Source organism: Centroberyx gerrardi, chromosome 24 (assembly GCF_048128805.1).
Source record: "Centroberyx gerrardi isolate f3 chromosome 24, fCenGer3.hap1.cur.20231027, whole genome shotgun sequence".
Classification (NCBI taxonomy): domain Eukaryota; kingdom Metazoa; phylum Chordata; class Actinopteri; order Beryciformes; family Berycidae; genus Centroberyx; species Centroberyx gerrardi.
This window is the reverse complement of record NC_136020.1, coordinates 2051696-2070249: the sequence shown is the minus strand read 5'-3', so window position 1 is coordinate 2070249 and position 18554 is coordinate 2051696. Positions and strand designations below refer to the sequence as shown.

At 40.9% G+C, this 18554-nt stretch overlaps 1 protein-coding gene across 1 annotated transcript in view; it reads right to left on the bottom strand.

Moving 5' to 3' along the window:
• arhgef39 (Rho guanine nucleotide exchange factor (GEF) 39) overlaps window positions 1-16052 on the bottom strand; it is a 46029-nt gene extending 29977 nt beyond the window's left edge. The window contains exons 1-4 of the mRNA XM_071917288.2: window positions 15876-16052; window positions 14434-14528; window positions 8099-8219; window positions 3961-4079 (exon numbers count right to left, since the gene is read on the bottom strand). Of these exons, the coding sequence (XP_071773389.1) occupies window positions 3961-4079; window positions 8099-8219; window positions 14434-14528; window positions 15876-16025 (485 nt within the window). The 5' untranslated portion in view covers window positions 16026-16052. The remainder of the gene's footprint in view (window positions 1-3960; window positions 4080-8098; window positions 8220-14433; window positions 14529-15875) is intronic.
• Between the last annotated feature and the right edge of the window lie 2502 nt (window positions 16053-18554).

Here is an 18554-nt window from a genome sequence, read left to right as displayed (position 1 = left end):
TAATACACTACCTTCTAGCTTTCTAGGCCAAGGTGTTTATAGAGAAAAGCTGTTGCTGTTTCCTTCAACAGCGCTCGAACAACATGCATCCTGAGAGATTCCTGCGATGACAGGTGGCCAGAAACTTGGTTGGCCAGTTGTGTGGATACTACTGTTAACTACCATGAAGTTATGGGAGCTGAACTGCAGAACAGGACGTTCCCGCACCACTGAGCCTCCGCAGCGAGGGGGAAAAGGAGGAGAACGGCAACGTTGTTGTAGTCCATTACTCATTAGAAATGAAACGGAAGCCAAACAAGCTCCAATTAAGCCTCCTTCAATTAAGAGACACTTAAAAAGAGAAATAATTTCACTTCTTTCTCTTCTTGTCTCGTCTTGTAATAACAAATACATTACAGGCATTATCAGCAACGGATGCCCTCGTCCTTATTAGGGAGGGGAGAGGAAAATCTAATTAAAGCGACTGCGTAACAAAAAGGGAGCACTCTAATGAGCATTATTACAGCACATTCCAAATAATGTAAACGGAACTTGCTCGTTTAGCCGCCCTGTCCCGCTCATTAGCGGCAAAGCAAAGAGAAGATAATGAGACAATAACGTAATCTGAACCATATTTATAACAGTTCAGATATTCTAATGAAGAATGCAGCTTTAGAAAGCATGCGCTGGCCTAGTTAGGGGATGTGCCTGCCGCCGTCGCCGCTAATTCCTTTGTAATATGCAGATGATATGCAGCCTTTTTTCTCACTCTCTCCCGGCAGACATGTTGGGTCATTTGGGCACTTACACACACGTCAGTAAAGAAGAAGAGATGGAGGAAATATCTGTCTAATTATTTTGCTTTAAATACGTGCATTACGGATTCAAATTTCTAATTAAGAGACAACAGGCGCTGTCAGGCTTCTGCATGGGTTAGTGAACATGGCATAGGCTTGTGGGTAATTACTCAACTTTAATAGCTTCAAAAGAAAGGAATGCACATCCATAGTAAAGCCAGGATGAGTGGAGATACTCCACTCTCCAAACTTCAGCAATTAAAATGTAATATGAAGTGATTGTGAAGAGTGTCTTATCTTCCTCTAAAAGGGTGACTAACTGGGATTTTGCTGAAAAAGAATGTAACTTGCTGCAAATGTGGATATTAGGAGACATTGTTCAGTCAAACTGCAGAATTACTGGAGCTTTCATTATTGTGCGCCATGAGTCAACTTCAAATCAGTGTGCGAATTTGAATTGGACACATTTCAGTGAATATATTGCAGGGAAATAATAGTCATTCAAGCCTGTATGGGCCAATTGTCTGTGAATAGCTCATATTTAATAATCAGATTCTTGAACCTCTCTATTGAGCTGTGAAGTATGTTCTCTACAGTCGGTGTCAACAGAATCAACTAATGATTAACAACAACACAATGTCTTAGAGCGTCGACAATTGAGGCACATTGATTCATTGCAAGCCTCGCTTCACTAGATGGGTATAGTGAATTGGCAATGAACTACTGGGTCAAGACAGACAACGTAACACCAATTATTAATTGAAATACAACTTGATAACTGCAGACCACAGAGGAGGGAAGGCACTTAAGACACTTCATTCAGGATTCTTTCATAAGACTACAAAGGAAAATTCACAAAAATGATGACCTTGTGTTGGAGAAGCCAGCCGCGTTAAGCTGCTGGAGATGATGAAGCTATCCAAGTGCTACCTCAGCGCATAAGCAGTCACTTTTTAAATCAAATGAGAGACAAATAAAAGGCAAAATCAAGCGCGGCCAGTACAACGCACATCTAAGCTCCTCTCGATGCTTAGGAAGCACGGCAATGACCCAAAGACCTCCTGAGTCTACGTCGGAGCGCGCACACTCGCCACAATGAGCCGACCACTGGGCCGCTCCCCCGTTACACTAAATGGTGCTCGGCTTAGAGCAGCTGCATCCCAAGGTCTCCAATTGCTGCCATCTCTATGAGAGCTACATCTCTATTATCGACACAAACACGGCCAATACAGACAGAGAGGGCTGCTATTCACCGCCACAATCAACTCGAGACCCCATCACTGTCATAATGGTAAGCTCAGTGGGGAGGACGGCGACAACTGCTCCAGCCAGCTCTAGTGAAAGCCACTTAATAAAGGCAATGATTTTATTTCTCCCCCAGCAGCACCATAAGTATCCACACTCCAGGCCCTGCTTGCCATCCATCATCCTTGAACGGCGATAAGTGACAACAATTTCCTGCTATTCCCAGCCGTGGAGACGGAGCAAGGTAAGGCGCCAGCCACGGATGATTATCTGGCCGCGCCACTTAAAATCATCATACAATTAGACACATCCCTCGAGTCTCCTGAGTTTCGCCGAGAACGACAGACGAATCAATGACGACGATGGGGAAGTGCACGGGAAAAAAGGAGCGAGGAAGAGAGAGGTACGAACTGGAGCAAATGAGGCCGACTGCGTATCTGTCGGAATCAAATACGACTGTGGTCAGCATCTTCAGATGAGAGAAGGAGGGTGCGCTCGTGCCCCCTCAGAATGTCAAGAGCAGTAAATAAAAGGGAAGATAAGCCTACGTTGGAGAGGAGAAACGGAACATAAGTTAGATATGCAGTAAAAGTCGGTATCACAGATGTTAAGGTGAAGGGTCCGCTCATCTCGGAGACAACTTCTCTTTCACATGATGGATGGACGTAACATATCGAGTGCTCTACTGTACGCCTGCAGAGATGAGAAGACGAGGAAGAGGGCCTAATTAAGATACAAGCAAGCAGCTTGATAAACCAGTGTCATGATATCTGCTGCATTGGAAAGCGCGCTTCGGCCCATTTCTCCTCTTGTTCCACTAATTAACGAATGAGATCAAGACCGCGTGAAATTACAAACAACAAAAACGGTTGGTTAACAAAGGAGATTTTGACAGTTTCTGGACAGTCTGAGTACTTACATGGGGGCTACATCAAATAATAATAATTACATCTGTCACCAGGACTCTACATTGTGCAATGCAGCGGATGACTGGTGAAAAGAAAACAAGAAAACAGCAAAACATAGCTCAAGCATGAAATCTGTGACCCGTCTACAACAGTGTTCTCCACAGTGGAACAGCGATACCGCAACACCTCCACAAACTCACAGGAGTTTCCTGCACACCATAGGCAAAAAGCAGAAATGTAATATGTAACTTACACGCGCATCAATTAAACACAGACAACTGAGGATGCACTGAAAATGTTTCCTGGTAGCTAAAGGAAAAATCCCCTCACACTCCTGGAATGTATTGAACATCACAGATTGATGATATCTAACAGTTATTTGGTGATGATGTAATTTACTTTTTGGTGTATCCACTTTCCCTAAAACAACATCATCTACTTCTACTTCAGTTAGAGATTCCCTACATTTGCCTGAGTGTCAGAGAAGGAGGTTCTCTGTGCTGTATATGTGTAGGTGGAGAGAACGATAGCGAAAGTGTAGTGAGTTTTACCGGTCGAGAAACAATGCTATAACCGGTTGTTCAAATTACAAAAAAGCAGTTGAAGAAGGCATTGCATTTCACAAACTATCGTTGCATTATGGTCTATCGAGGCTACTGTCTGTGGAGAAATTTGTATCTCTTCCTTTTCTACGATTTCCCTGTATGATTGTTGAACATCGGTGCAAAATGGCGGCTCTAGAAAGAAGCCCTCGTTCTTTGATTCTGAGAGACTGACACCAAAACCTGACGTTTACTGTTGATGTTTTAGATCTTCTGCAACATTTTTTTTTCCATTTTAGCTGTGCTGGAAATATTTTGATGTGACGTGATGTGACGTCACACTGTCTTAAAGGAAAAACACACACAACAACAACAATACAAACAAAATGTGCCTAGAAATGCAAGGTACATCGCTAATAGCTGTTTTGTTAACAGTGTTGAAGTGTTTCGGGGTGGATTTTCCTGTAATTAGGGGGGTGTGAATCTTACTGCTGAATCCGCTGGATGGGAAGTTGAAGTAAGTCCTCCAGTTTATGATTGTTGAACTCGGGTCTGTCTTCCTGCAGTTTCTTAAAGCGTCTGAAGGCCTTGTTTTTCTTCAGCTGGATCTAAGACAACAGACAAGAGAGACGCTCCGTTACAAGACGCTCTGACCGGCGGCTAATCACCAGGCACGCTTAACATGCCGACGCACTGAGCTAGTGTGTCTTAATCACCGCAGTTGGCTTCCCCGCGCGTATCCGTATCTTTTATGCTAATATCATTTGCATCCGGCTTGCGGAACTGATGGCGGACATGACACAACCCTCGACAACCCCTGAATCTCATGTCACTTTCTGGGTGCGTTCTCCCCCTGACAAACCCACAAATCACCTTGTTGTCACTCATTATTCCAGGTTGCCAGCTGAAGTACGGGGGGGGGGGGGGGGGGGGGGGAGCTGCAGCTGTCATTAAATATGCATTTGCAAACCATGTCAGCATGAGTATGTGTCAACATTTGGATGACAAAAAAAGCCTTATCTTGTCATCTGCGTCAGTCATCAAAATAAACATGGCTCCTGTATTTAAATAGACCTGCCTGAGTAAAGCTCTATCCTATTTTATAGCATTAAAAACGGCAGTGTATGCCACTTGACATTAGAGGCCAGCTATGGTGTGTGTTTGTGTCTGTGTGTGTGTGTGTGTGTTGCTCACACACAGCTGCTTAGCTGGTCATTATGCCTGTGGCAGCTGGAGTTGGACATAGTGAAGCAGACAGGTGGTGAGTTAGTGGAATGATGGGTACAATGTGAGAGGAATCAGTTATTAAGGTGTACTGTTGCGAAAGTGAACTGAGGGCAGAAGTTAGACACCTTAAAGAGCTGACAGCTTGGATTTAGCCTCAAAGTTTGCCGACTTAATGTAAAAAAAACAAAACTTAAAGCTGCACTAGGCACTTTTTGCACATTAGCAGCCCCATATGGCGGTGAAAGGTAACTGTTTTAATTTTGATGACTTCAATACCCAGAAGCACTCGGCCAGTCTGTGATGCTTTATACCAAAGTTGGTTTCAAATAGTAAAAATGTACTACTAACAACAAGACTGAAGAGCTTTTATCTTTATGAAACGTGAGCAGTAAAATGTAAATAGATGTAGATGGAAATTTACACGTTTGGGTATTCATCAACTAGTAGCTCCGATTTGTTCCGAACGACATTTACACCTGACCAGAGCAGGTGAGATTCCCCGCCAGTGACCATACCCCGACACCAGAATTTAGTTTGGGAAAATCTACAGCATCTCAATTATTGGGGATGGGACACTCTTCTCTATCAGAGCCCCATTTTGTGTTTTGTTTTCACATAGAAATCTGGACTAGTGCAGCTTTAAATCACCTATCATCTACAGTATGTTACTCACTCATTGCTCCCACATTTGTAGATTATCTACATTTGTAGATAATTTCAAAAATGGACAGATTTGGTTCAGAATTGAACCTGTTAAAGTGAACTGAGTCTCTGTTGCTTTATTAGGGGACAGACTGATCACTGTGGTCACCGGAGTAAACTAGCATGCCTGTCGCTAACACAGCGTCCCCTGTTCAGCCAATTACAGGCGTGTTGACCTGGAGGAGAGATCATGCAAACTTGCATGGCTCAGTCCATAATCAATGCAATCAGTCAATATTCTGCAGACACATCCTTCCTCTTAATTAAGACAATATTATCTTTGCAGCTTTGATGAATAAGAGCAGATGTTAGCTAGCAGTAGGACATCAGTGCTGGTCCATCAAAGGACACCTGGAGGTAAAGCATCACTGACACAAAGGATATATGATTCTACCATGTAGCACTTATAGCCCTACCTGCCTCCAGTCCGATATTTACTTAGATGAGGCAATATTTCACTTTGGGTTGGACATTTTTAACAAGCAGACCAGTCTTCATGAACAGTCAAACTACATCATTGTCTGCACTGGAAAATCTGTAGATGCCACCAATGTTTATATTTTGGACTTGGAGTTGCCATGGTTCGTTATATTAGAGAATTTTTAACAATGTTTTCAAATGTTTGCTGGCCAGTGTTGGTGCTTGGCTGAAACCTTATGGTGGTACTGTATGTGTGGTGCAAACTGAAAATGTTCCGATACAGTGAAATATCACCTCATCAAATCTAACCCAGTTAGAGTTGTTCAGACAGAATGTGAAAAAAAAAGAAAATTGTGACAGCACTAATGCATGCAAAGTCAATGGAAGGAGGCACATGGAGCGAGATGGATGCAACTTTGCTCTAGGTGGCGCATATTGAGGCGAAGAGGCGTTCACTCGAGGTGAAATGTTTCAACTTGAGCCAGAATTTGGCGTGATGCAGGAAAGCAGAGGCGAGTCAGCTTCCAGCAGGACTCTATTCACGTGTCTGTAAATGTCTCCCCCCAAAACCACTACTCATAATGGCTGGGTCTATCTTCTGTGGTTTCGTCACATGACAAAATTTCACCTCACAGTCTGAACGTATGGTAATGTACTCTAATAAAGTCCATATTACATTGTAACAACCGTGGTGCCTTCATGCTGCTTTTAAAATAAATTCCCTCACTATTTCATTCCTAGTGCTGCTTTCAGCATAACAATGAGCGAGTGTTGCAGCTCTTCATCCATGCAGTGAGTTCCAGGTCCCTCATAAGTCGAGGTGTTGATTAGCGGACGGATCCCCAGTGCACTCTTTAGGCCAGATGATGGAGGAAAGGCGGCTCTAATAAGATGAAGGCTGCACGATGGGCCGGGTGTCGTCCTTCCAGTCAAGAGCGTGACTCAAATTGGTCAACTGGACTGTTGAAGTTGTGTTAAATATACATGGCCATGCCTTTAGCTGGGCGTCAGCTGTGACAACGCCTTTGGGACTCAATCAGGGCTTTCTGTAGGGTTCAGAAAGCCAAATACAAGACTTTTAAAGAATTTGTAATGCTACTGGGTAGGGATGGGACGATATATCGAAATTCAATATATCTCAGTACAAAAATGTGACAATATGTATTGTGGGGCAGAAAATTTTATTGTAATATTAGCTCCATTTTATTATTTTCACTTTGTAATGACATTTTCAAATTGTTGTTTACAATTGCTAGAAAGATTTGTGGCTCAGAAATAAGCCATATCGTCACATCCCTAATACCAGGAATTGGATTTAAGACCAATTTAAAGTGGTAATCCGAGAGATTCCTGTTTTTTGTTCTTGTTTTTTTTGTCTCCATCTTTGGTGCTTATGGTCATTGCTGTGATGTTTTGGGTTTTTTTTTGTTTAGGGACATCCTCATTTTATAGTTGCATCAAAATGAAAATTAATTCAAAATAAATAATAATAATACCTAATAACTGTATTTATGACATTTTAATACTTGGTAAGGTAAATTCATTTAGTGTCATGAATTCATGCCAGTGCCACGAATGTCACAGAATATGAATATTTATGACTGATACTGATACTATCATACTATCTGTATGTTCAAAGATACAGTCCAAAAAAAAAAAAAAAGACAGTGTTGTCAGCCTCTGATATGATGGATATGGTGCAGTTTGATTATATTGTATATTTATTGTAGAATTTATCTATTCTACACTGGTTGTCTATGAGAATCTCTTAACATGAACTGATTCAGACATTTTGATCAGATTCCACACAAGTACGCATGAATATGAACGGGAATATTATTATTACTATTATTATCATGGGTTCCAGTGGAGACTTTTAGTGTCCCATGATGGTCTAAATGCTGTTTCAGAGGCTTTTCCGCACTGACAAGAATAAAATTACGGAGGAAAGGCTGAAGACTTTCCCCCATAATTAATACTGAAGGCTTTCACCCATATTGGTTGAATCCTAGTTTATATAACCCCAATTTGCTCTATTCTTATTTATATCCTATTCTTCTTTGCTGTATCCTTTTACTATCTGCTGCTGCAACGGCCCAATTTCCCCACATGAATTGTTAAAATCTAATCTAATCAAATTTTATCTAATTTAATCTAATGTGTTTCTGATTTTGAACATCTTGTAAGATGTACATCAGTGCACCAGGCTGACATGTAGGAGTGTGACTACTATCTAGCACTACCACACTACCACACTAAAAGAAGTGTGTCCACGTACCCCGAGCACCTTGCTGGCATTGTGGATGTTGTCCACATAGGTGTTGTAGTGCTGTAGCTGTGGACAGAACTGCTCAAAGCCCCGGCCAAAGTATCCATTCTCCAAATGGACCAGCAGAGATCTGCAAGGAAGGACACAAGTAATCAACCAGGGAGTCTACAAACAAATATAACATACATTTGCAATATAACACAAGCATTGCCATTATAATCCCATTGGGTTGCTGTCACATTTTTTTGTGGCAGGCAGGCAAGCAGGCAGACATCATTATCTAGTCACAGCAACATCCTTAACTCTAATAGAGGACATGGCGGAAGTAACCACTTCACTATCTGCTGCATATTTTTTGTGCATCACAGACCCTTGACACATTCATTTCAAAGTGCCCCCCAGTGAGCATTTAGCCTCCAGTCAAACCGCATCGGACTTTGAGTTAGTGCACATTACCGCCTAAGAATGCACTGCTGCTCTGCATCAGTGGAAAAAAGGAGCTCAAATAAAGCAAGATCAGATCTGAAGCATCATTTTGAGCTAAGGCACACATGTTTGGAGAGAGTGCGGAGGTTGAGCAAAGTTCAGAGGATTGCTTCCCAGCTAATGGGAAGTTTAGCAGGCAAGACTCCGTCGCGTTATTTGAAGGCCTCTCCCTGTGGGTGACATATTTACTGGGACCCAGACGGTAGGTCTACCTTCAGGGCACCGAGGGCCACTTTGTAGTGTGAACGCGCCCGCTGAACCCGGGAACAAAACAACTGGATCAAGGCGGCAGCAAAGCAGTCGCTCAGCCTGTCAGGCACATTACAGTAACACGGACGCAATTGGTTGGGGGTGTTGACACTTGTGAAGGAGCTTGTTATCCAAACTTAGAGGAAGTACCACACACACAGACACACACACACACACACGAATCCTACTCTCTAATGATGTTCCCAGAGACTTTACGTTCGTACATGCTGGAAGAAGGAGCACTTTGCCGTTGAAGTTGATTTAAATAGATTTTAATGAAGTTGCGCGCCAAGGTAGCCTCTGTTCATAATCAGGAGATGCCGGAGCAGCCAAGAGAGTTCTAACGAGGGCAAAGGGCGGGAAAAACAGTGTTTCCGTTTTTTTTCACCCCTCACAGCCAGAGGCTATTATGATAAATATGAAATTATGGATTACATTTTTTTATACATTTTTCACAGCAATTAAATTGTCTGGCCATCAGGAGCGGGATGAAGACAACATTAGCATTCCTCCTGTGTCACGTTAATCCACATTAATTCTGAGCAGTTGCGACATCTGGGTTGGATGCAACCTCGACCAAACAATCCAGGCCTATGTGGCTTCATTTGCGTGAGGCTTGAACAGAGGAATACTAATTGTTGCTGCGCGGTCCGAGCATTCACAAAAAAGCATAAAAAAATAAATAAAGACCCCAAATAAACACACACCGACACTGAAGCAAATAAAGCCGGCGCTGTGTTGATCTCAATGAAGGAGTGTACATTTTGGTTTATGCTGCGTTTCTTCCCTTCGCTGTCGACAAGGAGTGACTTCTGTCATGTGGGATGTTATTTGATCTATTTCCACACCACATTTATTCTCATTAAGACCCCCCACCTACCCCTCCCCGACACCTGCTTTGGAATATTCAACTTTCAAACACGGCTGTTGATATTGTGCCACTCACTGGATAAAGTGACAGCTCTTTCAAGTTCGTTATTTCCAGTTTGTTATGTAGCAGTCGGGGATAATTGGGTTGCTCCTTCCATTGCCTGGTCTCTACTCCCCATAAACAGTCATAACCAGGATAAATGGCATGGCATATCAATATATTCAAATGTCGCCTTCTCTTATGTAACCCAGCGATGTTTAATGAAAGCGGAATTCATTAACTGCGCTCCCCACTCTGGAGTAAAGTAAATAAAACCAGGAGATGTCAATAGAATACACCTTCACCCTGCGCACACAAACAAACACACTTGTATTACTATCAGAGGACCATTAGCCTGTGCATAGTTGACAAGCGAGCCTCTTACAGAATGTTTCTGGGATTGAAGTCGTTTCTTACCTGCTTTAAAAACGCTGTTTAAAAATCTGCCCTTTTATTTAGCAGCATTTGTGCGTACCATCGTTATCATCCACCAAGATTTGAGCATTCTAAAAATTCAATAACTGTAATAAAATGAAGCCTGTTTTGGGGCATTTTGTACAGTGATGAAATTCAGAGGGGCTGTGTGGGTGTTCTCCTTGCCTGTAGGGTTTGGGGCGTGGCCCAAGTTGACTGGCATGCCGATTCAACATTTGGCAACTAGTATCTGAAAACGAGGTTGTGTTTTGATAGAATCTCTCTCCTTGTTACGTATTAAAGTCATTTTTTTAATCCCGCCCCACAAATGCCGGTTGCTGGGATATGGGAAATGTATCGGACAGGCTTCTCTGAGCATAGAAATAACTTCAGATTCTAAGAGTTTAGTGATGTTTGTCACACCCCAGGATGATGAAAATAGCCAATTTAATGAGAAATTGCATATTTCAGTTGGCTATCCCTTTAAAGAATACATCTCTCTGTGTTGAAAAGCACGTTAATGGGAGGATGAAAGGCCACGGATCAAAGTTAAAAGTTATCTTGAGGCTGGGCGAGACTACCAGGCTGTTGACTGACTAAACGATTGGTCTGGAGTAAACACTTGCTGTCCCATCAGGAAGCTGTTCAGACCAGGCAAAGGGGCAAAGATGAAGACGAGGGACCACACACACCTCATTATGTCATTCAAAAACATTTTCCCATTCGTCCAGAACAGTTCATTGTAAATAGTTACAAAATAGATGCTCTATAATTTCTGGCTTCATGGTACAGAAGCTACAGTTTACATTTATTGTAACTATTAAATGTTATTAAATGTATTTTTGAAGTGACATTATTACAAGGATAATATGGATGAAGAATTTTGTATGAGACTTCTTTGACTTAATTTATAATTGCATACTTATGTGGATTGCTCCAGGCATGTTGCTATTTTCTACCATTTTATATGAGATTTATTTCTCCAAATAAAATTGATTGAATTGACTGATATAAACTAATCAATTGAGTGAGTGGGAGTTGTTGTTAAAAGAAAATTCAACCCTCGGATACTCTTAAACGGTTAGATATCAACAATTTGTGATGATTTTTTGTGATGAAGTGTTGTAGTTTACTTTTTTAGTGTACCCACTTTCCCTCAACCTGCCTTGTCTTCTACTACTGATTTCATATGTTTCCCTGAATGCCTTTCAACAACCAACAGAGGAGTGTGAAATTGTTGTTTTCAGGGTTATAGGTGGCAAGAGCACTAGCAAAAGAGAGAAAGCGTTGCGTCCCTCATGAAAAGTCTTGTGGCTGCATGGTATTATGGTCTAATGAGGCTACTGTGGGTGGAGAAATTGGTCTCTCTGCCTCTTTTACAATGGATTTGTCCCTGTATAATTGTTGAACGAAATTTTGGCTCACGAAGCCATTGCCAGGATCATTTTCTAGGGATATATCGAAAATATATTGCGATACAAAAATGCGACAATATGTATCGTGGGCCAGAAAAATGAATCGCGATATTAGCTCCATTTTATTCTGCTGTAGTAATCACAAAAGAGATGGCTTGCCAATCACAATTTTACAAGCTGTCCATTGAAATTATATCATCTGCACTTTGTAATGACATTTTTAAATTGTTGTTTACATTCTAGCAAGCTAATGCCATTGCTAGAAAGATTTGTGTCTCAGAAATAAACATAATTCTGCACAGTCACTTTGTTGTCATTGAACTTCTATTTATTACATCGTATCGTGGCTATATTGAATCGTGAACCACATATCGCGTATCGAATCGTATCGTGAGATAAGCATATCGTCCCATCTTGACCATGTCACTTGGTAGGGATAGGACACTTGGTGAGTCATGGACCGCTTCGCCCACACTGGACCAACCAAATCAGGACCGCCGGGCCCTGACCCAGACGAGAGATTCACCCACAGAACCATCTATGAGAGCCAATTATCGCTGCCGTTATTATCAATTACTCTTTGTATTATCACAGAAAATCTAGTGTATACCAAATAACACAGTGGAAGAAACTGAGGAGAACATGGGAAAATCTATAATCAATCACTTAGCAGTGGTAAATCAGTCTACCACTAACACACTGTCTCTCTATGGACCATTTTTTAAATTGAGTACTTGCCATTATGTTTCAACCATTGATTCAATAAGGGTCTCATAATGAAGATGTATGGTAACTGCGGAACCATTTATCCAATACATCAGACTGTGTAATTCATACCTCAATCTTCATTCTAGCACTCTCAACAAGAAAGCCTGCCACTCTGGAGAGGATGAGGACCTGAGGGAGGCCCCAGGACTCATTATTTAGTCTGGAAATGGAATTCCCAATCAAAGATATCCCAGCCATTCGCTCTGTTGTATGACACTGAACCTTGCGCATCTAGACTTACAGACTTATGTACTAACACAGTAGTCATTTCCATAAAAACCATTTAATTCTCCAAATTGATTTAAAAAACTGGTTCATGGATAAAGCAAGCTAGTTGAGTTAAGCAGGTTGGATGATTATCGAAGTGGAATTCTACAAGAGGACTTTTTCTACAGCCATTTTGAGAATTAACAAAGCAATTATAAACCGGTCCCCAAATTACATTCTGATGACTTATTACTTGAAGGAGAGTGTAGCACGGATATTAATTAAAAACATGGACGGCGAAAACCAGCTTGTGCGTACTGGGTTCAGGCATCTTGCAGTAAGGGTTTAGGAGAGGTCTTGGGTTACACTGATTTCAGATATCAGTTTGCTGATATAATCAGGCCGATATTAGCATTTTATTAAATATCGGATGCAAGCCAGTCATGTCGTCCACCCTGATATGCTCCTCCCTGAAAACAGCTACATGAAACAGACTAAATTTTATTTCCTTCCTTCCTGTGTTTTTTGTAACTTTATTCTGCATTTAAAGGCAGTAATGTATCCCAGAGTTTCCCCACCATTGCAGGGTTTCCATTGTTAACATTCAAAATAAGACGGAAAAAATATCGGACCACTGTTATTCATTTGTTGTGTAATTAATAACGGTACAAGAACTTTTGGCATGATGTCTCCTTTTTATAGCTTTTTGAGATGTACATTTTGCAGCTGTCTTTAGAGTGAAAGTCTATGATTCTCCATGGAAACCACACTTTGTTTGGAGTATTGACAGAGAGATTTAGACAACGCTAATGGACGCTAGATGGCGTTGATTTGGTCATCCCAAAGACTTCTATATAAATGACTTACAAAGCCCTTCATTTTGTGTGCGGTTTCCAAACGGCTGCTCTGTGGTGGCTCAAACTTTCACCCTTCCTCCTTAGTATCCTGTTAACAGTTCCATCAAAGTTCCAATAAAGCAGCTTTCGGGAGCTGGGAGCTACAGCTAATACTAGCTCACTGTTGACGTGGATTCCATGCTCCCGCACACACAACACATGCAACCTGTCACAATAAAAATGCCTCTGCAATCAACAAAAACATGAGGGGGAAGGTTTACTTTGCGGGTTAAGAAGTGAGTTTGGGATGACACAAATTTAAATTCTGTCAAATTTAAACATACTGAATACTGACGTAAGCTTCAATGCAAAATATCAGTTTTGGTATCGGCTTTCATATCAGTCTCTAGTTTAAACTGTAAGACACCCAAGTGTCTCAGCATGTCAACATGTTCAATTTTGAGCCTTCCATTGACATAATGAAACTTTTAGAAGTGTATATTTTAGTTTTGCAACACCTTGAGTCAGATCAATCTCAAGTCTACACTTGGCAAGATCAGTTTTTATCAGCTCTGATCTCCTGTTGGGTTAGAGGCCGCGGACCCCCCACTCCCCCCACCCCATCCAGCCGGAGATCTTAAGTCTCTTGGTTGAACAGGCAACAAGTATTCATAAATTAATTATGATAATGCCCTGCCAAAGCCAAACTAAACCCAGTGATAAATATGGATGTTGTCCTCAAACTACCAGGATTGATGACCGCTGTACACAAAATCTTTTGTTTGCATGATAAGTATGAAGTAAGTCTAACTGATATGCAACAATTTATCATGAGGGGAAGAAAACACCTAAACCACAAGATAAGATCCACCTCATTGATTCCTGCTAATGGTGAAGATAAGGACTATGCTTGGTAAACTAAGAGTTCATCTTTACTTAATTCTTATGCAACAGACAAATTACTAACCCCGCACCCACCACCCACACCCCTTTATAAAGCCTCTCCCCACCCTCCCTCCAAAGTTTGGATATGCGTTTAATTATTCAGAAGATACTTACTGGTTTACTGAATGAATGGATTTAATTGAACTGAAGATGCTTCCTCTAATGTCCTGCCTTAGGGTTCCTTTGGCCTTCAAAATCTCCACAAAGTACTGTGAGGAACAAGAGAGCAGAAGGAGACAGAATGAAGTGTTTTCTCACCATTTGTATTAATAAGCTTCTCCCCATCTAGAACTGGGCTGTCATCTCTGATTGGATACCCCTGAGACGGAGGAAAACATCATTTGATAAGGAAGTGCTTACACTACTGACATCTCAATTACTCTCCCAACATGGAGAGCAAATGTAATACCAGATCACCAAAGGGGAACACGCCAGGCTGCATAAAACATACAAGTTCATTCATCACTAAAACAAAACAACAGGGATTTACTAGTTGATAGTTTAGCCCTACAGCCCATGCTAACTATAAACGTTACATGGCATATCTGGTTGGCTGGCGTGATGCACAAATAAATACAGAGGGATGCTGTTGCACCACAACACTGACAATAAAGCGACAGCTGTGCTGGTCTCAAGTCATTTGAAGTGAAAATGGGATTAGCAAATTGAATGTGCATTAGGCCTAAAATGGCTCTTAATTGGACTGAACGGGTGTAGGGTGAGTAATTGTGTATAAATGAGGCTGCATTGGTGGATGCAAAAGTCTGTTCTCTCTGCAAGGATGAATAGTACAGGCGGAATACAACTGTGAATTTTACCTTGAGTCTGTCGCTATGCATTGTACAGTATGAGTGCACTCCTTATCTTTGAATGCAGCATATTTATGGAGAAATCATCTGCTTCTGAGTGTGTTTTGCATTTTGGTTTTTGCACTATTGCTAGTTTGTTTGTTTATTCAAACCATGCTATTCAATAGCGTTTTAAGGATCTGAATCATTTCTATACTGGTCCTGACTGAAGCAAACTACTACTCATATTCAGTAGTAGTTAATAATTATAATAATAATAATAATAATAATAATAATAATAGACAATATACGGTAGCAGCAAATAATTCTTGGCATTTGTTAACAAGACAATTAAACAAGTGCCAGGAAGTTTAGACACACAGGAAATATCAGAGTATCTGTATGTTTCAGAAAACCAAATTTTAAGACTTTTTAAGACCATTTTAATGCTACATGGAATTAGATTTAAGTCAAATTTCTCTACTACCAACTACCAAACTACTAAAGACTATTTCTAATTGAACATAATGAAAGTTCTAAAACTGTAAATGAGCAGTATAAGAAGACAGACCTCAGGAAATTAAATGTTTAGGGTCATGAATGTCCAACATATTCATATTCAGTCAAATTGTATTAAGAGTGGACATAACATAAGGAAATAAAACACTGCTGCTGGTCCCAGTCACATCTTTTGGTGAAACTACACAATTCAAGGTATTTCTCTCATTTCATTTTCATTTGTGAATAGAGTTACTGACTCCTACATACAGTGGTGACCAGCTCCAGCTGTTGGCAGTAGCGCTGCTCCGTCTGGACCAGCTCTCTGGCCGTCCGGCTGCGTTTCCTCTCCCAGCGGTCCCTCTGCTCCTGGATATTGGTGCACCCAAAGGGGCCGGACGGGCCAGGGGAGAAGCTCATGGCCACGGAGGAGGAAGAGGAGGAAGAGGAGGAGGAAGCTGCACAAACACAAGCAAACAGATAAAAACTTGCCCGAAACAGAAAGTCAAACACTTCACTTCACCACATATGAATGAGTGTATACTTGCTGTGGCTTCGTATTGTTTGTTTATTTATACTCCACAGCAGTGGGGGTGCATGAAAATTAAAGAGGCAACCTTAACCTAGGGAAACTGGAAATAACGGTGACAAAAACTCAGAGAACAACAACAGCTGTGGTGAAAGAGCGACAGAGGCGGCTGAGGGAATTACAACCTTGATCCTTTGAATAAGAGAGTGAGCAAGTTTTACACAGTACTTCATTCTATATATGAAATACCAGCGAAAAAAGCATATTCTGTAACCAACTGGCTTAGACTAACGAAGAGTTCTCCCCTTCCTTATTGATTTTTTTGAATGTATTTATTTAATTTCCCCTTTGTTTTGGTTGATATAGCCTATGTAGGGCAGTGAAGATGAGGGATTTAAAAGAAAAGTGGTGATAACATTGTCAGCAACTGTGAATTGAATTGTATTAGTACTGTTTTACACAATAAAGAGAACAGAAATACCAGTGAAAACAGGCAAGGTGACATATTCCTATGAAAAATGTATATTTTGGCTGCAAAAAAATATATAATTTTTTAGTTTACAGGTGAGCCAAAAAGTTAATTTCAGACACTGGTAGAGAATGACAGTATTTTAATTATGAGGTGAACTGTTCTTATAACTCAGTAAAGGAAATATTCCTGCATTTATGTCGGTCACTGGTCAGCAACTACTAATGGCACGATAAATAATGACCGTCTCTCACCGATTGATCTCTCCCAAGACCAACTCTGGCTGTCATCAACAACCCCCCCCCCCCCCCCCCCCCAGCCACGGATAAGAGGTGTCCTCCCTGCACTCCCTCATTAGTGTCATCTCCTATGTATTAGCGGGGCCGAGGAGTGGGCAGGGAGCAGCACTTTAGCAGCAATTAACCCCTGTACCGTCCCTAGGGAGCCTTGCACTGTAAACAAGAGGGCCTGATCAATGCTAACCAGGGTACACTTCTCCCACAGAGAGCCAGGTAGACGACGGGCTTCCGTGTGACGGGTCGATGAGTCAAACTCCAGTACATTACCGAGTGGGCTTCACAGTCCAACAAACAAAACAATTCTGCAACAAACTCGCTGTTGGAAAATATCCAGTTGACAGTCTCACTGGCTGTGTGTCCATGCACGGAGACTTTGCCTCAACTAACCTGGTTTTGGTTGACACGTAAATATCATAACTGAGTTAGAATAACCTGGGTAAGCTCATAAAACGTGTTTATTGTGGTTAAGATGCATGGTGTACTCCTATATGAAACTGGTTACTGTGGTATGTAAACTAGGTATGTAAAAATTATCCGGCCAATTTAAATCTCTGATAATGCAAATGAATAGCGAATGGATCATTTCCATAAAAGTATTATTCAAATGTAGGGATGCAACTAACAATTGTTTTCATTATCGATTAATCTAGTGATTATTTTTTTTGATTAATCGATTAATCATTTAGGCTATAAAATGTCAAAAATAATGACAAATTACCAGAGCCCAAAGTGATGTCTTAAAAGTCCTTACTTTGTCTGATTAGCAGCCAAAAAAAAAACAAGTATTCATTATATAATGATGTAAAACGGTGAAAAGCAAGCAAATCTTAGCATTTGTGAAGCCAGCAAATCTTTGGTATTTTTACTTTTGGTATTTCTTTTTTACTCAGACTAACCTGAATAAGACCGTAACCAGTATGACTAGAAATTTAACAGATTACATTTCCTGTATCTCAGTAGCAGGTTAAAACTGACCAAATTAGTTACTGAATCCTGGTACACTGCCAGCCTAAAATACTCTTAAAACCTAAAGAGGAATACTGCTGAATTTAAAGATTATCATGGTATTCCTGTCTGGTAAATTCAGTATTCACTCTTTGTGAAAACACAACACAATATGGGAGAGCCACACCTACTTGTATTTGTGGAAATAAAGGTCAGTGTAGGTTCATTTATACAAAGTAGGATTAGAGTGATACTGGTTTCTGAAGGCTGATACCAATATTTTTCAATTGAAGCTGCCAATAGCCCATATTTTGTGTATATTCAAACTCTCAGTTGAAGCCCAGAATAACAAAAACAACAGCAATAATAATCATCATCATATCCATATCAGAGGTGGACGACACTGACTGGACCAGGTCCCATAAAAGGACAATATCTACCCAATATACTGAAGGTCTAACCCTAGTCCAAACACCACTTCCCTAAGGCAATGAAAACATACAGTATGTAACACTGCAAATGGAAACTATCTAACGCTACATAACAAGTCAAGGATACAAACTGCAACCTTTTGTCATTATTGAAGAAAATGAATTAGCTTATAAAATGTCAATACTAAATCTTTAGCAGTTTTAAGTTTATTACAATCTTTGTCGCTTGGTCCCCACCCTAAACAATTCTCTGGATAAATAGCTCTTCTAAAGTTG